Genomic DNA, 24,792 nt, shown 5'->3' on the forward strand with positions numbered 1-24,792 from the left:
AGACAGTCTGAGTGCCTCCCCTCCAGCCCTGAGCCGCCAGAAGGAGGAGGAGGAGGCAGTGGAGAGGCCGCGGCAGGCAGGCAAGCAGGCAGGGCCGGCTTTGATGTGGGCGCGGCGCACCCAGCCGCGCTGAGCGCCCGTCCGGCCGCGCCCCGAGGGGGGAGCCCCCGGGCCCCGCATCCTCATTGTGCCGGCGCGGGCCCGGGACCGCCCCCGGCCCCCCGCCCCCTCGCCGCCCGCGCGTAGAAAACGCCCCGGCCGCCGCCAGCGGTGGGAGGCGGCGATGCGCACGGCCGGAGAGACACGGAGGAGGAGACATGAGCCGGCGGGCGCCCAGACGGAGCGGCCGTGACGCGTTCGCACTGCAGCCGCGCGCCCCAGCCTCGGAGCGCTGACCCCGGCCCCGCCGGCCCCGCCAGCCTCGCGCCTTGGCCGCCGGGCCCCAGCCGCAACCCCAGCGGTGCATGCTGTCCCTGGACTGAGTCGGCAGCCCGTGTCCTGCGAACGCCCAGACGGCCCTCTCGCCCGCCTCTGACCAGCTTCTCAGCACCGGCCGGGCGCCTCCCGCACCGCGGTCGCCCCGCAGCCCCCGCGCCGGCTCGGAGGGCGCAGCGCTCGGGAGGAGCCGCGCGGGGCGCTGATGCCGCAGGGCGCGCCGCGGAGCGCCCCGGAGCAGCAGAGTCTGCAGCAGCAGCAGCCGGCGAGGAGAGAGCAGCAGCAGCGGCGGCGGCGGCGGCGGCGGCGGCGGAGGCGCCCGGTCCTGGCCGCGCGGAGCGGACATGTGCAGGCTGGGCTAGGAGCCGCCGCCTCCCCCCCCGCCCCGCGATGTATTCAGCGCCCTCCGCCTGCACTTGCCTGTAAGCGCCCGCCTGGGACTGCCCACCCTGCCTGGATGCCTGTCCCTGTGCGTGTGGCTCTGTCTGTTTGCCCGTCTGCTCGCATGACTTTTTGCTTGCGTGTCTATCTGTCCATCCGCGCCCCCTCTCTCGGGTCCCACTGACCACCTCTCCCTCTTTCTCTCGCAGGTGTTTACACTTTCTACTGCTGTGCTTCCAGGTTCAGGTACGTGGGCTTCAGACTGAGAGGTTTCCCCCTCCCCCGCGCGCACTCTTCCTAGAGGTTCGGGCCGACCCCCCTTCCCGGGACCGCGCCCCCTCTCGGTGCCCCACCCCTCCCGGGCAACAAGCCCAGTGCACCTGTTCCCAGGGCGCGGAAGGGCGGCTTCGCGCGCGTCCTGCGCTGGTGGTGTTGGGCCAAGGGCTAGGAGCTGCTGCGGGGCTCTAGCCAGTGCGGGTTGGTAGGTATATTTCCCAGAGCCCAAGGGCTTGGCCCAAGCGATGTGCGGGACACCAACCCCCGACTGCAGCTGGCGAGTGGTAGGGACCTAGGGGTTTTTCTGCCAACTGTCCCTTTACAGCCTGCTTGTGCTTGCAGACAAAAAGGTTGTTTTCAGTTGAGTGGATTTTGAGTCCAGGGAGAGCTTTAGTTGTAAATTACTCTGTGGGTGGGAGAAAAGAGAGAGAGAGAGAGAGAGAGAGAGAGAGAGAGGGAGAGAGAGAGAAAAGACCGAGACTGACTGTTCCCCATCCTGCTGCGCTCCGCTCCACATGTCCTTGCCCAAGGTGGTGCAGCCCAGGGCTTGTTCCCTGCCTGGTCCCGGTTCACTCTCTGTGAATCAGAAGAGGGCTTGGCGCTCAGCCTGGAAAGCACTTGCTAAAATCTGATCTGTTACTTCAGCAGCTTTCAGACTCGGGAAGGTCTTGGCACACAGACAGTTGGAATGCTCTGGCTTCCAAAGCCGTGGAAATGAAGGAAAGGGGGGGGGGGGTAGGGAGTCGACTTCAGCCCCGATTAGAACCAGACCAGGGCTGCCTCAGCGTGGTGTGTGTGTGAGGGGGGGCGAAGGAAAGGGAATAGGAAACACCAGCTGCCCAATACCTCCACCTACCTACAGCAAAAAGGGAGGAGACTTAGGATAAACTGGACACAGGCCAAAAGAGGATTATCTGTCCCTTCCCCCCTCTCCGTGAAAGGCAGGTGTCCTTGCTGGGTTAATGGGAAGATGCTTGGTTGGAGCCTTCTGAGTTCTGGAGGTGTCTGGAGACAGTCCTGTACGTGGGCCAGAGGTGCTTTTCTCAGTTTTCTGGTACAGGAAGCTTGTGTGTAACTGCTGCTTGAGCAGTGCTTGCTGTTGGGTCTCGTGCATCTCTTTCCACTCTCTGGAGAAGACTGCTCCTTGGGACCGGCATGAAGCTCAGGGCAACCAGTTGAGACTGGGGACTGGAAGGCTAGATGGATGGACAGACTGATGGCCTCTTTCCTTCTGTTGGCCAGGCTGGGGTCCCCAGTGACTCCTTGAATCAATACAACTGGAGTCAGTAACTTAACGCTGGCTGTTTGCCAAAGCAGATGTGACCCTGTGTGGTGAAGCGGGTGTGTGTGTGGGGGGGGGGGGGGGGTCGATGTTAGGGAAAAGGGCCAGTGCCATGCATGGGCTGCTAGTTTGTCTGCAGCTGAGTCCCCAAGCAGAGGGCAGGTTCCAGGGTCACTCCAGGGGGTCTGCTTGTCTGGCTGGCCGAGTCTGGGCAGGAGTTGAGGAAATGGGTGTGGAGGCAGAAAGGAACCTTTGGTTCTTGCTGCCCAAACCTGCGCATGCTTGCTGCTCTCCGTTCTTAAGTAGGGCCCGGGAGGGGCTGCCGGGTGGTCTTTGTGTTCTCTGATGGGAATGTGAGGGAGGGCGTCTGCCTCCCACCTCCACCTCTGGGCCAGAACTAGAGCCAGCGTCTCTAGGCAGGAGCCGGGTGGTCTGCTTGGGTTAGGCCAAGAGGCTGGATCCATGCAGGTGAGGGAACCTCCCCTCCCTCCCTTCCATCACCCTTCCTTTGCCCCTTTGTCCCCTGCAGCCACTGCACTTTTTTGAACTGCATAGGGCTGGTGTTTTTAACCTCTGGTCTTTATCTTTGGGACTGGCCGGGAGTGTCCTTGAAGATAACTCAGAGGATAGTGCGTAAATTTGGTGTGTCTGGAAGAGGATTCATAGCAACCCTCCATATATATATATATATATATATATATATATATATATATATATATATCCAGTATTCCTAAAAGGTAAATAAATACCAGAGGAAATGATTAGCGGACTCATGGTCACTTTATAGTTCAGAGGCAGGGATAGAGTGGCCATAATGGTAGAGATGAAGATGACAATGAGTGTTAGGTCCAAATGTTGCAGAGGCAATTTTGTCCGATGCTGTCCTGGGCAGGCTGCACAGGAGCACACGCAGAAGGAATGCCTTTGGTGTAAGTAGACCAGAAGGCCTTCCTATGTGAGGAAGGGCCCCAAGGACTTGGCAATAGGTGATCTCTGCCAGACCCCAGCTTCGTTGTGCCCTCTTTGCCCTGTCTGTGGTTCTGTAGGAGTTTAGTTTCATCCTTTGTGAAAGGTGGCCCTTAAGCTGAAGTGCTGTGTGGCTGGGGCAGAAGGAATGTTGCTGATGGTGACCCAATCCAGGAGGCGTGTTGGCCAACTGAAAAGTTAGTGTACTTCCGTCTTTACTATTTTAGGGGATTGGTACAGTTTTAGCGGTGGAATTTCTGGGGGCCTCCCCTCCTCCCAGCCCTCAGTCATGAGGCCTCAAATGGATTCCCCTAAGTTAGGTTTCCATGAACACACTCAATGCCAGATACTGTCCTCCGCCCACCACCAGTGTGGTGAGCCCCGCCTTCACCCACTGACCACCCTGGGAAGTGGGAAGCTGGGAATTTAATAAAAACCCCTTCATCCTTTCTCCACACGACTCAGGACACCGCAGATAGCTCAAATCAGAAGAATTTAAAAAATTTCCGCGGGGAGCAGGCAGCGTGACCAGTAAATTGCTTTTCTGCACTTGGCTGAGCTCTGACAATGACACCGGGCCAGGCTTTTCACGAAGCTCTGCCGGCACCTGCCCGACATTGTTCCTGCCGCCAGGCTCCACTGGGTCCTTGCCTTCCTTAGACAGGCTAGCATAAGGCAGGCCAGTGCGGGAGGTATGTGTGTGTGGGGGCTTCCTCCAGCCTCTTGTCCCTCCTGCTAGCCCCTTGTTCTTCCACAGGGCTACTTCCTGTCTCACCAGGAGGTGTCGGAGTTTGGAGTTCTAGTCATACCCCCCCTCCCCGCTTGGTCTGACCACCCGCGCCTAGCCTCCTGTCTGAGGCTGAGAGCCTTCCTTTAGGCTAGCCAGCTAGGGATGGCCTTTGCATCAAGAGGAGGGTGGTCCTGTTGGATGGTATTTATTTATTTGTTTATTTATTTATTATGTATACAATATTCTGTCTACGTGCAGGCCTGAAGAGGGCACCAGGCCTTATTACAGATGGTTGTGAGCCACCATGTGGTTGCTGGGAATTGAACTCAGGACCTTTGGAAGAGCAGGCAGTGCTCTTAACCGCTGAACCATCTCTCCAGCCCCCATGGATGGTGTTTTAAGTTATTAAAAGCAGCATCATTCATTGGTCCATTCAGCTGAATTTCCATTCAGCACTTAGCCTGCTTCTTGTTGGCCCTGGGATCCTAGGCGGTTGGTCCTTGTTGAACCTAGACAATCCCTGGCCTCAAGATTCCTCCAGCCTAGAAGGGGACACTGCTGGATGTTCCAGCATTGTGACGCGCGGTCTTCCAATTCCTGGGAAGCATCTTACCTAGGTGCAAAAGGGGTTGATTGTAAGAATGTAAGGCATCTCATGTAGAGAAGCGATGTTCATCCTTCTAGCTTTCTACGGGGAAGCCAGGTAGGATGGAGTCACATTCCTGCCTCCCAGACGGAGAAAGTCAGATAGAGAACTAGCCAGGAAGGGATTTGTTCAGGGCCATGGCTACAAGCCAAGAATCTGGATTTAAGATCTTGTATTAATTCTATCTCTTCTAGAAGGAATCCTGCAGTTTACTAGTAGGGGAAAGAGTCTCAGGAGGCAGGCATGGTGGGGGTCCTTAGTGGGAAGGATCTCACGAGGGTGGTGATGCTAATAGAGGGCAGCTGCCTCTCTGTTCCTGACAGGAGTCTCCACTCTCCTGGGAAAGGTTTGATCTTGGAGGGCCCCAGAGCTAGATGTGGGTGCCTCCTTCCCAGGGCAGAAAGAGGGGAGGGGTGGGGCACCCTGCCAGCATTCCTGCAGCCAGGGAAGGTCACCCACTTGCTTTGAGATAAGGAGGTGGATTTTTAAAATTTCTGTGGTTGGCGCAGCCAGTGTCCGTGGACCGGGGGCAGCCCGTCACAGTCACAGGTGTGGCCTCCTCCCTGCCCTGGGGCAGCACTGTGGTTCTCTGGGCCCCCAAAGGAAGGCTGAGAGGGAACAGGGAGGACGCATCTATCCCCAGTACGACTTTGTGGTTCTGACTTGGTCCTGTAGCAGGAAAGGTGTGAGGGTGCCGGCCCGCAAGGCTGCTGACAAGAGCTCCAACCCACTGTGTTTGCTGGGTGCCTGGTATTGTCTTAACACTGCCCAGGTTCTAGCTCACCACCAGTTTGGGGTTAGGGAGCAAGGGCCTCAGCACTACACAGTAACCTGTCCTTGGTCACACAGCAAAAAGGAAGCATAGCTAAGGATTCGACTCTGGATGCCTGAATCTATGGCCCAGGTTAAAAGGCAATTTGAGGGCTTTCCATTCATACAGCTTGGTTCAAGCTGTGGCTCTGCCTTCTGTGTGCTGTGTGACCTTGGGGCGAGTTACTTCACCTCCCTGATGTTTAACTTCTGTAAGTGTAAAATGGTAAAAACACCACTCTCCCCTCCAAACAAACAAACAAACAAAAGCCCCAATAAAATAGTGGCTGTCTTCTAAGAGGATTAGATGGCAGTTCTAGGCCTGACTGCTGTGTCTCTGGTCCTAGGAGGATTCTTGCCTGCCTCTGTTGCCTGTCGTGTGTGTGTGTGTGTGTGTGTGTGTGTGTGTGTGTGTTCATCTGTTCTGATGAACTTGTGTGTGTCCTTGACTTGGTTGGCCAGACTAGTCACTAAAAGGGCCTGCGGCAGACCCCTGGAGGAAAGAGTGTTCTGACATGCTGACATTTCTCCGCCTAGGCCGAGGCAGGAGGAGAGGCACATGGCCTTACCTTAGGATGAGTTTAGGCCTGCTGCCACACCTTGGGCCTGAGGTGAAAATTTGTTCTGGAACATCAGCGGGCAAGTGGTTCCTTAGACTGTGGGACTGGCTGACTGGTAGCTCTTAGGCTCTGACATCTAAGTGACATATAAAATGTTGCCATGGTGACGATGGGGCCAGAGACACTGTACATTGGTCGGCGGAGGGCCACAGAACAAAGACTCCAAGGTTACAGGATCAGTCTCTGCCTTGGCTCAGTCCACCCTGGAGCGTTGCTCTGCTTGGTTCATCCAGCTGGGTAGGAGCCGGGCACTGGAAGCTTGTGAAGGGCCCTGTGCAAGGCAGTGGCGTCAGAGAGGCCTGGGTTTTGATTCTGTAGCCCTTCAGCCCATGATCTGTGGTCTTCCACCTGCTGTTTTCCCTATCTCTGTAAAGTGGGTTAATTAAAGTAAAGTACCTCCTTAGGGTTAGTGAGAGCTAAATGAGCTGTTCTATAGAGAGTGGCCAACACTCAACCCAATAACCGAGTGGTTGTAATTGCCCGGTCGATTGTCTGCTGTGTCCTAGGTGCACTGTGCGCTGCCACGGGCTAGAGAAAGCAAAGAAGGAAATGTTCCTTGGCTGAGTGGCAGCAGGTACTCCGGTCTGTTGGGAGCAGAAATCTGAACTTAGCTCTGCGTGTTAATTCCACCATTCAAGGTGCATGGCTTTGGGCAAGACCTTGAGCCTCTTGGCGTAACCGCTTCCTCATCACTTATGAAGAGGGATTAATTATGTTATTCCCAAGGCTTTGCAGGGCGGCACTCATCTGTAACTCAACACAGAGGAGACCGAGGCAGGATGTTGAGTCAGCCTGGGGCATTATAGTGAGAACCTGTTCCAGAAAGTTACAACGGGCACAGCAGAAATTTTCAAGAATTTCCCAGAATCATTGACAGGATTAATGAAGGCCGTATCTTGGACCAAGCATGCAGTGGACACTCATAAACAAACTAATGAGCATTTATAGGATACCTGCGCTATTCCTGGAGCCCAGTGGGTTTGGTCTTCAAGGCTTCTGCTTTCCCTCAGTGGACTACATGAGGAGGTCACGGGCACTTTGGGTTGCCTCCCCTCTCCTCCACCTTCTGCCTTGGAATCCCATGGCACTTGTCACTTTCTCTGGTCAACTGCGCTCTTTGCAGGGACAGGATAGAGTCTGGGGTCTGAACTCAGTCCACTGGTCACACCCTGCCTCGGGCTCTTACCAGCTGTGTGATGGAGAGGATTGATTGGCCTCCTCACTAATGGAACACCAGGATACAGTGTCGCCCCTGGGGTTGCTGGGAGGGGGACTGTGGTCCCTGGGGGAGCCCTTGGCACAGAGCCAGGCTCTTTTCAGATGTTAAGTGAAGCAGAATTATAGCTCTCAGCTATGGACTTCTTGAAGCCTGTTTGCCCATCAAACAGCTTGTACTTATTTCTAGAGATCCAGGGGAGACAGATGCAGGCTCTGGGCACTGGATGGACCCTCTCAGCTCAGTGAGCAGAGGGGCTTAGGGGCCTGGAGTCCCTGTGCTCACTGCCTCTGTTCTAGGTGCTGGCCCCCTAGGGGATTTATACCTGTCCCAGCCCTCAGGCAGCAGGCCCCGAGGAGTGCTATTGGAGAATGGAGCTTGGACCCTGAAACCAGACCACAGCCAGGGCAGTTGGCCAGATGAAGAGTGTACTGCGAACCTGCAGGTGCATCTGTGTGAGCTCATGTAAGGTCGCCGAGGACTGTGGAACAGGCTTTCTCGAAGAAGGGAACAACATTTTGTGCTCAGTGTGCTGCAAACCCTTTGTGGCCACTGGAGCGTCACGCTTAGGGCCGGGCTGATAGAAAGGCCCTTGTGGGCACTGAGCCCTGGAAAAAGAGCTTGTTTGTCATCTCCTGAGCATGCTGACTACCCCTGCCCATGACTTCAGGGAGGTGGAGTGACACAGATGCTGTCAGGGGACGAGAGGAGGGAAAAAGAGCTCAGTTCACACGAGTCCTGTCCCTCACCAGGCTAGCCGCAGGATTGACTACCTGCCCAGTATTGACAATCTGTATGGGGAAGGCTGATGTATGGGGAGAGGGAGGCTGGACCTTGGGCCCAGCCCCCATTCTGCAGTGCCCCACCCATGCTGATGGCTTGGCCCTGCCAATCAATACATTGATAGCCCTGGGAGCTTAATGGACAGGCTGGGGGTGGGGAAAAGGCCCTTTGCGGCCACACTGTCTATCCAGGCTGCGGTGGGTGCGGGGAGCATGTTGGGAGAGGCCATAAGCTTGGGCTGTTGGGAGCATGGGGCATCAAAGGGGGCTGAGAGGGGGCACCTTAGTCCCCTTTTTATGAAGCAGTGCCCGTTGGATTAAACTGACGCTTCAAAGCTGAATGTGTTCAGATCTTGCTTGGCTCTGCTGTGTCCTGTGTGCCTTGACAAGTCTCTTGTCCTCTCTGTGCCTCCCTGTGTCACAGGGAGCCTAGAGGTAGGGTCCTTTGGGCTTCCTCAAGTTCATTGAGGAATGAGCCGATGGCCCCTGGGCGGCGCTTACCGTCTGCCTGGGAATTCAGAGCCACTGTGAGTCACATAGCCAACTCCAGGCTGCCCTTCAGGAAGCATTTGGAGGGGGCAGGCTACCTTTTGGAGTGGAGAAGGAAGCTGACTTTACTGGAATCCATTCTTAGAAGGCTTGAAATCTTGGGCTTGAACCTAGAATTTGAAGGAGCTATAAAAGCCCTCGGCTCCTGCTGCCGCTTGAACTTGTGGTTGTCTTTCTTGGGACTAGGGAGGTCCTTCACTCCTGGGCAGGGATGTCTGGAGATGGACATGGATGGCAAGAGGTCTCAAGAATCTGAGGGTAGCTGGGGGACTTCATTTTCCTCTTGCACAGGGGAGTTCAGGTTTCTAGTTCCTTAGCCATGCCATAGGTTCTGATCCGGCTTTTCCCAGAGTGCAGCTGTATCCTTTTACTTGCGTCATACATGTTCACATATGTCAGATGGCTACCCCATGTACGAGCACCGAGATGCTGAGTCTGTAAACCTGAGAGCCTAGATGGCTACTAACTAATACCTAACAGGTGGGTAGCAGAAGCAATACGGATAGGTGGGTCAGGCAATGGTGCAAAATTTTATCATGCTACTCATAACAGCACTGAACTAGACACATCATTGCTCATGTCTGGAATTTTCTGTCTAATGTGTTTGGTTCTTAGTTGGCCAGGTATAGCTGAAACCCAGGATGAGGGAACCCTGGTGGGAGGGAGGTGTGGACGAAGTGGCTGGCTTGAATGCTAGATGCAGGTGAAGTTGTGTTTGACTCTTGAGTCCTCTTCTCACTCTTTCCATGACTTAGGACACGTGACCTCCCCCAAGCCTTACTTTCCCCAGCTTTGACGTGGGGATGCTAATCATTCCTGCTTATGACATCACTCTGGTGACTGTGTAAGATAGGTCACCCACAGTGGCGGTGACTTATCATGGCTGCTGAGCTGGAGAGCTGGCCCAGCAAGTAAAGAGCTTTCTATGCGAGTGAGGACCCGAGTTCAAATCCCCAGAGTGCACATAAAGTTGGGCATGGAAGTGCACACCTAATAATCTCAGCTCTCCTATGGCGAGACAGGAGGTGGAGTCAGGAGGACCTCCAAAGCTCGTGGGCCAGAGGGCCTGGTGTATATAGCAGCAGAGAACAATAACAGAAAGAGATCCCATCTCAAACAAGGGAAGAGACAAGGACTGACATGTTCTTTGACTTCCATGTATGCACCTCAGCATACAACCCCCCTCCAAATATGCACACATACTCAGGTGCACACACAGAGATTAAAAACCCCATGGCTGTTCATAAAGCAAGACTTAAAAAAAATAATGTAATGGCTGTTACAGTTACTGAATGTAATTTTTTTCCAAGGTAAATGTTATAAAAAAATTCCATTTTGCAGATAGGAAAATGGGAGTCAGCTGTTGTGGTTGGAGCCAGGTAACCTGCAGGTCGAATGGTACCTGTTATCCTGGTGTCAGAGGTTCATGTAGTGGCCTGGATCTTGATGGATGTCTTCAAGAGGTGCCAATGTACGTGGTCTGGGGAGAATGCTCCCAGACAGACTTCTCAGAGTCGGGGCTGAAGCCTTGGAAGAAGATGGAGGATGTGTGGCAGGTGTCCCCGTGGTCTCCAGAAGCTGGCAGAACTCCCTTTCGTATCGATCAGATTATCACCAGGATGAGGGCAGTAGGTGTGGAGCACAGGCAGGGGCCGGATATTGTGCTTGGGAAGCTGGGGCCTGGCAGGTTTCTGAGCAGGAAGGAACACACTTCGCTGAACTGAGAGTACTCTAGAGGAAGACAGGATGCAAGCCGAGGCGTGTGGGCTCTGTCTACTGAGCGCCGTGTTGACATTCCTAGGCTAAGGCCCAGGATCGGAATGAGGTTCGAGCCGCTAGGGTCCTTGTTGTTCATGTGCAGCTCCTGGACTGGGGAACAAATATTTGGGAAGGGAAAGGTCTAGGTTGGGAGTTCTTGGAGTCTTAGGCTGCATGTCTCCCACTATGGAGAGCCCGCTTTGACCATGGATCACCTGTGTGTGTAGCATTGAGGGAGGTAGGGCCACATTGTCTATGTATTAGGTCTTCTTGCTTTCTTGTGTGTTTTATGGCTTTTTGCTCATCTCAAAGTTTTTTGACTCCTGATCATTGTACACCTGGTCCTCCAGACTGGCAGATCGCTCTTAGGTACCATAGCCAAGAAAGCTGCCACTCACTCCACCAGAAAGCGGGGACAGTGACTCTCCCAAGGCAAGCTTGCATTGCATAGCTCTGGGCAGTGAAGCCTAAAATTTGGTGTACCCATTCCCAGCCCTATGACTCTTGAGGGTGGCTGAGGTCCAACTTGGGAAATGGGATTTCCCTGGCTCCCTGATATTCCAAAGCTTTGGAGTTGGTGGATCTAGAACAGGGGTATGGCCTGGGTCTTCTCAGCAAGATGCCTGGAGCAAAGTGATGTGCGCTGTTCCCCCCATAGCACAGCATCACTTGCTTCCCTCTGCCAGGTACTTTGGGTATCTGGATGGGAAGGGAAGGGCTTACTGCTGGCCTCCAGTCATTTGGCAAACACTGCTGATTGCTTCCTGGGGACAAGCTGATACCCAGGAATGAGACTGGTTTTCCAAACCCTGGGAACAATAGCATGCCAAGACCCTGCCCTGTGAGGTAATGTTGAGGGAATCTCTAATGCGGGCTTCTAATGGCAGGTAGAGGGGCTGGTGCCCTGGACCCTCCAGAGGTTTTGATAGGAAGTCTAGGGTATCCAGCCTTTCCAGAAGAAGAGCCCAGTTTTCTGCAGAGGCCACCCGCTACTTCCCTAGGGATCGACCTGGTCAGACTATGGCTTAAGTGGTGGAAGCTAGGCAAGATGGATTGTGTCCCCACATCCTGGGGCAGGGCCACCCAATAGACCTTGCTGACCCTGGGTCACTCTGTTGCTTCTGTCCAGCGGGCCAGGAAAAAAGTCATTAATAGAAGGACAGTTTCTGGGGTAGGAAAGCGCCCCTTGGGAATCGGTGATGAGGAGACCGGCTTGACCTCCAGTCGATAGGGTCTCCTGTGAGAGGAGGAGCGGTGGAGGACAGGGATCCTGTGCCTACTTTTGGGGGAGGGGATAGGGCTAAGATAACTCCAGGAATCATTTCAGAAAGGTCAATGGCCCCAAGTGTAGGGTCTTCCTGAAGCATACCCTCCATGTGTGGGCCTCCATGGCTGTCAGGGTGGGAGGAGAGGCAGACCCTGGTACTGTGGGTGGGCCTCATGGGAGGCGCATAGTAGTTGCAGAATGGGCATTTGTGAACTTCGATTTCCGCTTAGCAGAGCTTCACTCGGAGTCTTATCAAAAGTTCTGGCGCTTGCTCAGATGTGAAAGTAACTGCCATGTTGCTTTTTGTATTTAGTCTTCATAGCAACCCCGAGGTGGGTACTGTCTTCATCATGTTCATTGTGAGGAAACTGAGTCACAGAGATCTCATAGTTAAGGCGATGGCTTGGGCTGCCAGGGTCCAGAGAGCTCTGGCAACGGTTAGGTGAGCAATGCTTTTCTGAGACAGGGGTCTTGTGTGCTAGCATTGTGCCAGACTTGGTGGGGGTCACAGAACAAACCCCTAATTCTAACCATTACCCCAGCACATCTTGCAGGACAAACTGTCATCATTCTAGCCTTGTCCTGACTTCTAAGATGGGATGGGCCGCCTAGCTAACTAGCAGGTACAGGTGAATGTAACTTAATTCTTAATGGCATGGGAGGACTTCATCTGTTCATTCATTCATTCATTCATTCACGCATTTGTTGGAACAAATGCTTGTGTGTCTGTGCTGGGGCTCTTGGGACAGTGGCCCAGGAGAGAGAGCGAGAACTCTGGCTTTCATGGTGTCGTCAGGGCAGACAGATGGAAGCCGAGTAGGTAAATGTTCTGTTGAGTTGCAGGTGCCAGGAGGGATCTCGTCGCAGGGAGGCATGGAGAATGGCAGGGGAGGGCAACCCGAGGAGGTCTGTTTGAGGTGACATCTGGGCAGAGACCTGAGAGAAATGAGTATAGAGAACTGAGAGAGCCGGAGAGCAGGTGCAAAGGACCTGAGTCGGTGTGTGCTAAGTATTAGGAGGGTTTCAGAGACTTTCAAGCTAAGGTGGTAGGACTGGCCCGGAAGAAATAAAAGAGGCTAAGAGAAGAAGAGGAGGGAAAGCATGGGGGGGGGGGGGCGCCTGCTTGTTGGCCTGGAAGCCTCAGGGAGGACCTCTGAGGGTGAGGAACCCTGAGGAGTGTGGACAGGGAGGATTCTATGGCAGGGCTGTGTTTGGTAGAGGATGGGTTATCAGCAGGGCACAATTGGACTGGACTGAGGAGGAGAGCGGTGCATACTGTTTAGGGGAGGGGCTGTATTCTTGAAGATGGATGGGAGCAGAGATTGCGGGAGCAACCTAAGAAGGCTTTCTGGAGGGTGTGGCTTGATGAGAACTAAGTGGCAAAAGGGCCACAGCATTAGCATGGGGGATTTAAATTGGTGACAGTACGGGGCCTGGGACATGGGCCAGTACCGTGGAGTGAGTGTGAGGGTTCCCGTGGAGATCCAGGGGACGTGACAATGCTGGTTTCTGGCGCAGTGGCCAGTACTTGTGATTGCTCATGCTGACTTTTCCCTGCCATGTGTCCCTCCATCTTCTCACTGAAGCCCTGTGGACACTGGTTCTCTTCATAGTTGCTCAGGCGCTCCTTAGAGTTCCAGATACCATTGGGAGAGGGGGCTGTGTACTAAAAGGGATCGGAGCAGAGCAACCTGCATGCCAAGGTCACAGAGAACGCCAAGTGCCGGCAGGTGGGTAGATCTAGATACCCAGGCCCGATTCTCAGCTTTATTATTTCCCAGCAGCCTCCGTTGCCTTGTCTGTGAAATGGGGCCTGGCCAAAGGAGGGTGTAGCCGAGAGACTCACCATTGGCTCCTCCCCTTGCGTAGGTGTTGGCGGCCGAGGAGAACGTGGACTTCCGCATCCATGTGGAGAACCAGACGCGGGCTCGCGATGATGTGAGCCGGAAGCAGCTGCGCTTGTACCAGCTCTACAGCAGGACCAGTGGGAAGCACATTCAAGTCTTGGGCCGTAGGATCAGTGCCCGTGGCGAGGACGGGGACAAGTATGGTATGTGTCAGACCCTACTCTCCAAGGCACGCTCTCGCCAGCCTTGGAGAGTTCCCATTCAAATCCCGGCTCTGTATTGTCCTGGATGCATGGCCTGGGACCTAGTGTTAGCTCTCCTGGGTCTCAGTTTCTCAGTCTATAAAATGGGGGGGGGATTAGTGAGCCCTTAAGAAGCTCATTGAATAAATGAATAAAAAGCACCCCTTCCACGGTGGCTTGGGTGAGAATGCTCAAATGTCAGTGTCGGTTCCCTGCACCACCACTCCCTCCTGCCCAGGTTCGGCTTCTGGGAAGGGTGGAAGACTCTGGTTCTGCTCTCTGGATGCTCTAGTGGGGAAGTCATCTTCATGAGTGTTTCTGGAGTGTGTGTCTGTGTGTATGCAAATGTGCATGTGTGTATTCAGCTTGACCTTGTACACCCATAAGACATGGGTACTCACAACAACGTGGGTCATGGGCCCTGTGACCTTCTCTTGGTCCCTGAACAGCTCAGTTCTCCTGGGGGAGGGGCTGCTGAGGAGCACTTGCAGCCTTCCTCTGCTGCAGAAGTCAGAAGAGGAACACTGGAACTTTTTTCTCTTCCCTAGACCCCAGCACATGAAATGGGGCAGACATAACTTCACCTCCTTAGCACTCTGAAGAGGATTCAGCCAAGACAGATGCTGGGCAAATATTAAACATGCAGATATTTTATTTGAAGTTGCTAGACAGGGTTTGGCGGTAGTAGTGCATGCCTTTAATCCCAACACTTGGAAGGCAGAGGCAGGCGAATCTCTGAGTTTGAGGCCAGCCTGGTCTACAGAGTGAGTTTTATGACAGCCAGGGCTACACAGAGAAACCCTGTCCCAGGGAGAAAAGAAACAAAACAAAACCCAAAACCAACTTCTTTAAAATTGCTAGACAGAAAGACCTGGGACTGCCAGGAGGCTTCCTGGTCCTTACCCATCTCTGGGATGCAAGTCCCCAGCCTTCTGTCTCCTTGGGCCCAGGTCCTAGAGGTAGTGGCTGGGGGTGGGGTCCTGCACGTGTGCCGAGCCTGCCAGCTTCGCCTTTCTGGGATGGTGCCCTATAGGCCCCTGTCCATTGCCATCAGGACATGACAACAAGACGAATAATTTCTTGGACCTTTTATCTGGGACACCATTTATTTTCCCACAGCCCGAGGGCAGTACTGACCTCATGGTACGGCCCTGAGTGAGGCAGCTGCACCATACTGGGGGCTGGTCCCGGGCCCCAGCACCTCCAGGCCAGCTGCCTCCTCTGCTTCCAGCACAGTCATTCTTCATGGCTCCTCTCCTTTTCTCCTCTTCCTGTTTCATGCCCCTTCCCCTCTTTGTTTTGCTCCATCCCTGTTCCTCACTGTCCTTCCTTGCTCTGACCACAGCTTCCCTTCTTGCAGGTTTCAGGCCTTCTGGTTCCCGGGGGGGGGACACCCCCAGATGCTAGGCCGTGCAGGGCAGACCCAGGTGGTAGTTTTCCCTGGGATCCTCTGCCCAGTGCTGCCAGGGAAGGGGCAGCTGGCTGGCCAAGCAGGAGGAGGTGCCCTCCTGGGGTGTCCCCGGAGTTCACTCTGGCCCCTCCAGGCTGGAGAATACAAGGGGAGGGGGGTCAGACCCTGGTTGAGCCATCTGTCCACACCCTGGGAAGGGAGGCAGGGACTGGGGAGGGAGAGGAGCCCAAAGTGGCCCACACTCTCTGCAGAGGCTGGCCCGCTAGCCAGTTCAATTGGGCCACTCTGTGACCTCCACCAAGCACTTTGCCTTCTCTGTCCCCATTTCTCATTTGTACAGTGTCGTTAACATGCACAATGCTCTGAGGGAGGGATCTAGTCAAAATGTCCTCAGTGACCGTGGGTCGGGGGTGTGCTCTGAGTCTGCCTCCACTCAGCACCCAGGTGGTTCTGACAGAAGCCCACTTTGATTCTAGAACTTGCCTGGCTTGCCACTCTTCTCGGGCTTCATCCTCTCTCTCAAGGAACATGTTTGCATGATTGTCCAGCCCCCCCCCCCAACACTCAGGGTAACGTGGGGCCTTGCGGGCTGTCGCTGATCCATTTGAATGTCCCATTAGAAACGCAGATGAGGCTGGGAGACCCCATCTGTGAGCCCTGGGAGAGGAAGTGAGACAATGGAGCCCACGGAGGCTTCCAATCTAGATGATCAATACAAATATTATTGGGAGGGTGATTTATGTGACCACGCAGGGCAGGAGGATGGGCTGTCTCTCTGCATCAGAGAGCTGCCTTGCTGGGGGAGGGGCAGCAGGGTGCAGGGCACTTCAGAACCTGCTCTGTCTTCTCAGGGCTGGGTCTGGACCACCAGAGTCTTGTGATATCCACTTGGCTTCCCGGCCTTGTGTCGTCTGCTGGACCGGAAGTTCACAGCAGATGTCAAGTGGACACCTAGGATCCTCAGCTTCGGGTCTGTCGTCCAAGGCCTGGCCTCTGTGCTGGGTACAGAGGTCTGTGGACCCTCAGATCTTGCTGCTTCTCCATTCTAGTACTTTCTGGAAGGTGGTTTGAGTCAAGAACAAGGTTCTTTTGGACCAGCCGTGGCTGAGGCTGCAGGCTCCTGTTTTTCTTGTCCCCTAGTCTCTGAGTCTGACCCCACGGTCCATTTTCGGTCCACCAGTTCAAAGTGCCACTCTATCGCTTAAAGACTCATGCCACTTAGAATTTAAGTGCTTGGGTCAACCAGGGTCCTGGGATGGTTCTGCTCATGAGACACTCCCATCCCCCCAGTCTCAGGCTGTATTACCTCTCTTGTGTCCTGCGCTGCAGCAGGCATGGTGCCTTGGTCAGGCCAAGCACATTTCGTCTAAACATCTAAGATGCTCTCTATCAACGCATCCCTGAGACCTGCCCCTCACTTCCCTGTCCTCTTATCAGGGTCTCACCCCTGCCCTTCCGCTGCTGTGCTTTTCTCTCATGGTCTGGCATCCTGTTCTCTGCTTCCCCACTCTCTCTCGGGAGATGCCAGGCTTCTGGGACTGTGCACTGTCTCATCCCCAGGCCTCAGAGCCAGCCACAGAGAGGTGATCAGCATTGCCTGAATGCAGGGACACATGCAGCGTACATCTAAGACCGGGGACAAGGTAGTCAACCCGGGACATCGGGGCAAAAACCTCCTTCCAAGCTCAGGAGGAACCTAGCCCGGTGCCCAGGCAGACCCTTCTCCCTCCCTCCCATCTGTTTTTGCCTTGAGAATACAAATATGAACAGACATGACTTCCTCTAGAAACTCTCTCATCTAGCATGGGATCTTTGCCTCTCAGCTTAAGCCTCCCACCCCCTGGCCTTGTCCCCAGGGAGCAGCAGCCACCCACGCCTTGTGGATCCCATGTGTGAAGGGCTGTGTTAGCACTACAGCAGGATCCAATATAGTTTCCAATCAATCCAATTGATTTTCTTTTCTTCCCCTCTTCCTTTCTGGTGAGTGTGTGTGGCCTGCAAACCTCCTCAGGGACTTGCAGAGAAAGGGAACTCTGGGCACCTGAGCATGTGTGTATAACAATAACAGGGTAAGGACTCTAGACTACAGCCCCACCTCCCCCGCCCCCCACTCACCTTCAGGGGAAAGGGAGAGCGGTGCTGACCTCTTGGTGCTTTTGGTGGCAACAACCTTTCTTCATGGGAGGATATTGTCTGGGGAGGCCAATAGCACTGTGATGTGGGAATGTGTCAGCCAGTCCCTTATGCACATGGGTCTGCCCAGCCTCTCCCCAGTGTGTGTGCACGTGCGTGCGTGCGTGCATGCGTGCGTGCGTGCGTGCGTGTGTGTGTGTGTGTGTGTGTGTGTGTATGCGTGTGCCCACAGCGGGAGACGGTTGGGAGCAACAGGTCCTGGGGCTTTCCCTGGGTACAGGGAGCTCTAACCCGTCCTGGCTTTGTTCTCTGAATTGCCTCTCACTGAAGCAGGTTCCCAGCTCTCTCTGACTCCATTGCCTCTGTATTCCCTCACCATTTCCCGTCCTTCAAACCCACAGTCTGAAAGCGGAGGCCCCGAGTTGCTTTTGGGAAGGCCAGCTTGGGACCTATGCTTCAGTCTGTCTATTCCCCGGGGCCTTTCTGTGCGCCCAGGCTCTGTCCATGCACACTGCAGCTCAGGTCCGATCCCTGCCTGTCGCAGTGAACTCTGGAGCTGCAATCGTCTTCATGTTTCTACCTTACAGTGTGTCTCTGGGCAAGCGACTCAGCCGCTCTGCCGGCTGCAGGGCCTCAGACTCCCCATGTGTAAACTGCCATCATGGCCCCTGCCTCACAGGGCTGTGAGCCAATAAGACATTCCATGCTCGGACCCCCAACTCACACATGGGATACACATTACAGGTAGTGGCTGTTGTCATCAGTCTCTCTTTTTTGAGTTCAGGCGGGTCTTGAACTTATGATCTTCCTGCCTCAGCCTTCCAGTCTGGTGTCATGTTTATTTGTCTCCAGGCATATCAGAGAAGCGGAGTTGGGAAAAAGACAATGTAAAGCTTTAAGGAAGGAGTTTCCATGACCCTTCGCCCCACCTTCTTGGAGGGTTTGGGGAGCCCTCCTTCTTTTCTGTCTGTGACCTGAGTCTAGCCCTCCATGCTCCCATGGGCTTTCCCATCCCCCATGTTGACTCCAGGTGTCCTCTTCAGGGTGACCTGGGGACTCTTCCCATTTCAAGGTTATCTGGAAGTGAAGCTAGGAAGAGGATGAATCCCCCCTGTATTCTGTCCTAGGAAAGCAAGGCCAGAGTGAGGAACCCAGCTGCCCCAGCCAGGGCTTACTCACCTGGGCAAAAGTCCAAGTGGGGCAAGGTGGAGTGGGCAGGTTAAGACCGAGACTTTGGGGCCAGCCTGCCCGGGGTTTGATCATGCATGCATGCTGTTGGAACCCAGTTTCTCCACCTGTGAGATGGGGACAGTGGCAGCTGTGCTGACTCAGAGGATGGATGTCTGCAAGGGTTGAATGAGGTAGTGACTCTGGCCCGGAACATCAGGAGCCTGACAGAGTGTGAGTGACTGTCTTTTCCTAAAGGGGCCAAGAAAGAGGTGGCCTCAGGGTCTCCTATTCCCGACCCATGTACTTCTTTTGTTGCAGGGATTTTTCTTTGTCACTGTGGCTGGGGCTGTGTGGGTCAGAGTCTAGAGTTCTAACAAGGCCTGGACAGTGTAAGGAGTCCCAGAGACTGGAGTGATGAAGGACATTGAATCAGAGGCTAATTAGACTTGTCATCACCAGCTCTGCATTCTGTAACGTGTCGCTTCGCCACCCTGCGTCTTCCCTTAGCTCTTGAATCATGTTAGTCACTGCCGACATCACAAGGCTGTCCGTGCACTTGCTGTCATTTAATTAGCGGCCACTTACTGGGAGCCAGGCATGGGCTGGGGTGCTACAAAAAAAGCCTTGCGATTAAGGAGAGCTGTCCTTACCTGCATGGGGCTTACCTGCTGGTGAGGAAGGACACACAGTGAAAACGGTGGCAAATTGTGTTAACTTGCTATTATTATTATTATTTGGTTTTTGGTTTTTTAAATTTTCTTTTGAGACAGGGTTTGTCACAGAGATCCTCCTGCCTCTGCCTCCCTGGTGTGGGATTAAAGGTATGGGCCACCATGGCCTGGCAACTTGCTATTATTGTAACAAAATATCTGAGGTGGTCAAGTTAAGAAGAAGTAAGGTTTGGAGGCTCAGTCCATGATTGGTTAGCCCCTTGTTTCTGGGCCTGTGGCAAGTCAGAATGTTGGGGCTTGAATGTGTAGGAGAGGAAGCTTGTCTCCTGATGACTGGGAAGTAGACGGAGAGACAGCAGAAAGAGAGAGGCAAGAAGGGGCGTGTTACCTAACATCCTCCCCTGGACCTCACATCTGAAAGGGCCTAGTAATGCCAGAGCAGGCAACTAAACCTTACACACATGGGCCTTGGGGGGACATTTAAGATTGAAACAATATCAACAGGCAGTTTTAGAGGCTGGAATAGTGGACTGCAGAGATGGCTCAGCTGTTAAGAGCATGGGCTGCTCTTCCAGAGGACCCGGGTTCAGTCCCCAGCACCCATAAAGGCTGCTCACAACTGTTGCTCCAGTTCCAGGGGTTCTGACACCATCACATAGATGCAAAAACAATGCACAGAAAAAATAAAAAATAAATAGAGCGCTGCAGTGTGGCATGGGGATCGGCATGGGCTGGGCTGGGGAGGGTGGTGCCAACATCAAACAGTACCGTCAGGGAAGGCAGATGTCCTACCTGGTGAAGAGACACATATCATGGCCGTGGCAACTCTTATAAATAAAGCATTTAACTGGGGGCTCGCTTGCAGTTTCGGATCAGAGGTTTAGTTCGTGGTCAGCATGGCAGTAGGCAGGGCAGGTATGGTGTTGGAGAAGTAGTTGAGAGATACATCTGATCTGAAGGATGGGAAGGAGACAGAGACAGAGAGCCTCTGAGAGTCTGGGCCTGGCATGGGCTTTTGAAACCTAAAAGCCCACCCACAGTGACACACCTCCAACCAGGCCACACACACTCTCACAAGGTCACACCTCTGTATCCTTCTAATCCTTTCAGAGAACACCACTCCCCGGAGACTGATCTTTCAAATGTAGGCACCTGTGGGGGTCATTCTTAGTCAAACCTTAGCATCTCTGAGGAGATGATGTTTGGCCGTCTGGGGGATAATACTCAACTGTGGGAAGGCTTGGGCAAAGCAGCCTCCAGGTAGAAGGGTAGCAAGCACAAAGGGCCGGCAGCGGGAGCCAGGTGTGTCCGAGAGATAGCAAGGGAGCCAATGTGCTTGGGAGGGCTGGAAGGAGGGACAGCAGGGACCAGATGATGTGGGTCCTACTGGCGAGCTTGGGTTTTCTCTAAGTTGTTTGAGGATCCTGGGAGGTTTTTCAACAGGGAAGAGATATAATTGTTGTGTGTGTGTGTGTGTGTGTGTGTGTGTGTGTGTGTGTAGACAGGAATCAACTTTGTGTCTTCCTTCAATTGCTCTCTATCTTTAATTTTGAGAAACAGTTTCTTAACTGAGCCTGGAGGTCACTGATCGGCTGGACTGTCTGGCCTGTGAGCTTTCTGAGCCTCCCCAGTTCTGCTTCCCCAACAGGAGGGTTTGTAGATGTTCACCACCATGCCTAGCTTTTACGTGGGTTGCCCGGAATCCAAATTCAGGTCCTCACGCTACGTGGCAGGTCCTTTACCGACAGAAGCACCTTCTCAGCCTCATCGATCTTTTTGAAGGATGTTTTCAGCTGACGTGTGGAGGGAAGACCAGTGAGGGCAAGAGTGGCCAAGGAAGGTGGCTGTGGAGCTGTACAGGCTGGCGGGGGAGGAGTGGCAAGACAATGTCATTACCCCACGCCAGCTGCAGGCCCTGTCCATGGAACTGAGCCAGGGTGAGGGGCCTGCTCCTCAGAGCTGCATCTTTGGAGCTTGGCTCTCAGAAGCGGGTGGAGGATGAGGAGGACCAGGGAGGCTCTGGAGCAGATCTAGCTTGGGTGGAGTGTCTGTTCCTCTTTCTCTCCTTCTCCTGCCGCTGCCGCTGCTGCTGCCGCTGCTGCTGCTGCCGCTGCTGGTCTATTACTCCCCAAAGACTTTACATAATTCTGGCCTGACTTCCGCCTCATTATGTCATTCTCTGAGTGGAGTCTAGGTCACTCTACTGCATGCTGTGGTCAGGGTGGGTAGCTCAGACCCTGCCTGGGCTGAATGGGGGTGGTCTGGCCTCTGGAGGGCGGAGTTGAACTGCAGCCCTAACCTCTCTGCCCCAGACCCTTTGGATGTCTGTACCCACCCCCAGGATGCGGAGGGATAGGGTGGGGGATGGCCAGGGTCCTTGTTCCTGAGAGGTGGGGCAATATTAGGAGTGGCTTTGGGAGCCAGCCAACCCTGCAGTTAGTCCTCCTGCTGGGATGTCGCTAGGCACCTCACTTACCCTGAGCAATGAGGACGGGGACGGGCTTACTTCATGTGGATGTGTGGAAGCTTTAACTGTATCCTACGGAAGCAGACCTTGTCCATAGAGGACATATGGGGGGGTTGAACAGTGTCCTGGGCCCTGTCCCCATTCTTCTTCCATTAATGACAATCTCCCTACTCCCAGCAGAGTCTGCTCTTCTCCTGGATTTGACTCCAGGGTTCCAGAAAGAACTAAAATGGGGCTGAACTGCACTGCCTTGCACCAGGGAGGAAACTGAGGCTCAGACAGGGGTGTCGTGATCTATCTGCTTAGGATTCAGTGCGGATGGCAACAGACCCGCGGGTGTTTTCGGATGCCCTGTCTCGTGTGGGATGCCTGTCTGTGCTGGGGGAAGACTGAGCAGGTTCAGAGCAGGGGCAGGGCCTCAGGAAGCAGGCTCCCTTCCACATTCAGGAAACGTGAGCTTGGCCTCTGGGTGCCCTTTTCTTCCTGGAAAAGTTCAACTTTGCAGCTTTTAGGTTAGTGAGCTTCCCCTCTGGGCCTCTAGAACAGGGCTACATGCTACAGGCCTCCCGGGCCCTGTTGAGGGGTCAGTACAGTTCTCCCCAGTTCACTGGCGAAGACCCTGTGGCCCAGGGCCACACGTAAGTCAAGCAGAGCCGTGTGTGTGTGTGTGTGTGTGTGTGTGTGTGTGTGTGTGTGTGTATCAAGTCCATATTTAGGCATATCAGACCCTTGCCTTCTCCATATACATGCAGCCTCCATCGAAGCTTCTAGAACTTTTTCACTTTGGGAGGAATGAGATTTGCTAGGAGACGGGAGAAGGCTGGGGAGCTACTGTGACTTTCTCTCTGGGACTCCAGTGAGTGGAGAAGAGGAATGAGGGCAAGCAGGGTACATCAAGGCCTTGTTCATATTCCTAACTCAGTGTTTACTGGGGGTGGGGGAAGGCGGAAAGAAGAATGTGCTCCACCTTGCTCCCAGAATTACAAAATTCTTGTTAGGTCTTTAAATTTTATGTAAATTCTTTTTTTAAGGTGGGAATCATATTTTAATTAGAAGTGGTGTCAAAGGAGGGCTAGATTAATTATAGAAACCCTACGTTCCAGGTGGTTTCAATTTTCACAGCAGGGCACTAGGGCCTATATTTGTAAATGTTTTTTATTAAAATCATACCTAGTGTATTTTAGGGGCACCGAGGTACACTCCTTGTGGCTCCATAGATACCGTACTCAGGAATTTGGGGCTATGATTATGGAGAAGCGAGTCCCTTGTCACTGAAATGAAACCTTTGTAGCTGAGGGAGGGGCAGGTGCTGGAAGGGAAGGGTCACAGCCAAAGAAAACAGCCGTGGGGGAGGGGAGTGGTGAAGGAGATTAGGTCATGGGGGTTCAAGACCAGGGATGAGTGAGAGCTCACCCCAAGTCACACTGAATCCTACAGGGGGAAATGTGGACTGGCTAAAGGAACATCACTGGTGCCTTTGTCTGCCAGGGGTTTAGGGGAGCAGTGTGGACCCCTCCATCCTGATGCTGAGGCATGGGTGGGCTCTGGTCCTGGGGGTGGGAGAATTGGGTCCTGACCAGACTTCTATGCTCTTGAAAGTAGTTACCCAGCAGTTTTGATGGCCTCAGTCAGTGGAAGGGAGATTCTGAACATAGACTCTTTCCCAGGGGTGTGGCACCTTCACCTCCGTGTCTTCCTGTGTCAAGTGGCCAGGTCAAAGGTACCAAAACTGCATTAGTAGGGAGCCAGATGTTTGCCCTGGGGGAAAGGACATCTGACCTAACTTTTGAAGGAAACAGCATGAGGTCCCAAAGGCTCCCCCCCCCCCCCCCGTGTGTGTGTGTGTGTGTGTGTGTGTGTGTGTGTGTGTTCCCTTGGTTACTTCTCTGGGTATTCTGTGTGACTGTTGGTCCCACTTTGGAGAGTGGAATTGAGGGGCTCGTAGGTGTGGGAGGGGGACAGGTCACAGACAAAGTTCTCTCAGACTGGATCATAGGGGAAGTGGCAGCAGAGGTTCCCCCCCCCAATCCCAGAGTCAGGGTGTTCTCATGGTACCAACCAGAATCCTCTATGTTTGACTTTGGGAAAGTGAGGGACCAGGGGGAAGGTCAAGGAGCGTGTTGCTTGGTCTTTAGATTATACCATTTCCTCTGGTTCAAAAGTTTGTCTTATTCTCCTTCTGCCTTTCGAAGCCCAGCTCCTAGTGGAGACAGACACCTTCGGGAGTCAAGTCCGGATCAAGGGCAAGGAGACTGAGTTCTACCTGTGCATGAACCGAAAAGGCAAGCTCGTGGGGAAGGTGAGTGATGAAACCCTGGGTGCTTGGGGCTCCATTCAGCCAGCTCTGGAGACGGGGCAAAGCACAGCGGTGGTCCTGTTAGCCCTACCTGGAATGCAGGTCTGGGGTATATACGGATGAGAGAGATCAGCACCCGACGGTATCTCTTCCCGTGGCCATGGGTTTTGTTTTGGTGCCTGCAGCAGTCAGGTTGGGATATTTATGGCTGCCTCTTGGTGCCACAAGCCCTAGACTCTGCTGGAAAAGGATGCGGAGTTCTGGTTTGTTCTATAGGGAGGAACCCTTGGGGCAGCCAGCTCTTGTGCTCCTGGTGTCTGGGAGTGGAGAACCTGCAGCCCATGGGCTGTGCCTGCAGGGGTCATCTCAACAATCCTCAGGGGTTGGCAGCAGCAGAAGTCTCTGGAAGCAGTCACTCCTCAGAGCTGGGGCTCTCTGTTCTTTCAGTTCAGGAAGACTTTATTACTTTGGAACAGGCCAGAGAACCGCAAGTGTTGAATTAGCGCACATACGTGTGGGACGTGTGCACCCACTTGCTGGATTTGGATGCTTCTGGAAGGCTACCCTTCATCTTTCCGCTTTCCGTTCACGCACTTCTTTGCGAGGGTCCTGGGCTTGTTTCTTCCAGAGGCTCAAGAGGAAGATGGCACCCATGGTAGCTCTTTAGTGAAGTCACCTGTCTGTTCTCTGCTCTCTTCAGGGTCCTTCCCTGCTTCTAAGCTGAACTGAGGGTGAAGTCTGTCTGGAATGGTGTCATGGAAGGTGGGCCTCTGCTTAGGAACAAGGTCCTGGGGGAAATTGGTTCCGTGATACCTTGTCAGCGTAAGGGGAGAATGA

The 24,792-nt window shown here is 54.0% G+C and overlaps 1 protein-coding gene across 1 annotated transcript in view; it reads left to right on the forward strand.

Moving 5' to 3' along the window:
• Positions 1–139: 139 nt before the first annotated feature.
• Fgf18 (fibroblast growth factor 18) overlaps positions 140–24,792 on the forward strand; it is a 31,875-nt gene continuing 7,222 nt past the window's right edge. The window contains exons 1-4 of the mRNA XM_041676324.1: positions 140–857; positions 1,026–1,062; positions 13,588–13,768; positions 23,852–23,958. Of these exons, the coding sequence (XP_041532258.1) occupies positions 826–857; positions 1,026–1,062; positions 13,588–13,768; positions 23,852–23,958 (357 nt within the window). The 5' untranslated portion in view covers positions 140–825. The remainder of the gene's footprint in view (positions 858–1,025; positions 1,063–13,587; positions 13,769–23,851; positions 23,959–24,792) is intronic.

The sequence above is a fragment of the Microtus oregoni genome, unplaced genomic scaffold (genome assembly GCF_018167655.1).
Source record: "Microtus oregoni isolate MIOR12 unplaced genomic scaffold, Mior012 000027F_ref0000203, whole genome shotgun sequence".
NCBI lineage: Eukaryota > Metazoa > Chordata > Mammalia > Rodentia > Cricetidae > Microtus > Microtus oregoni.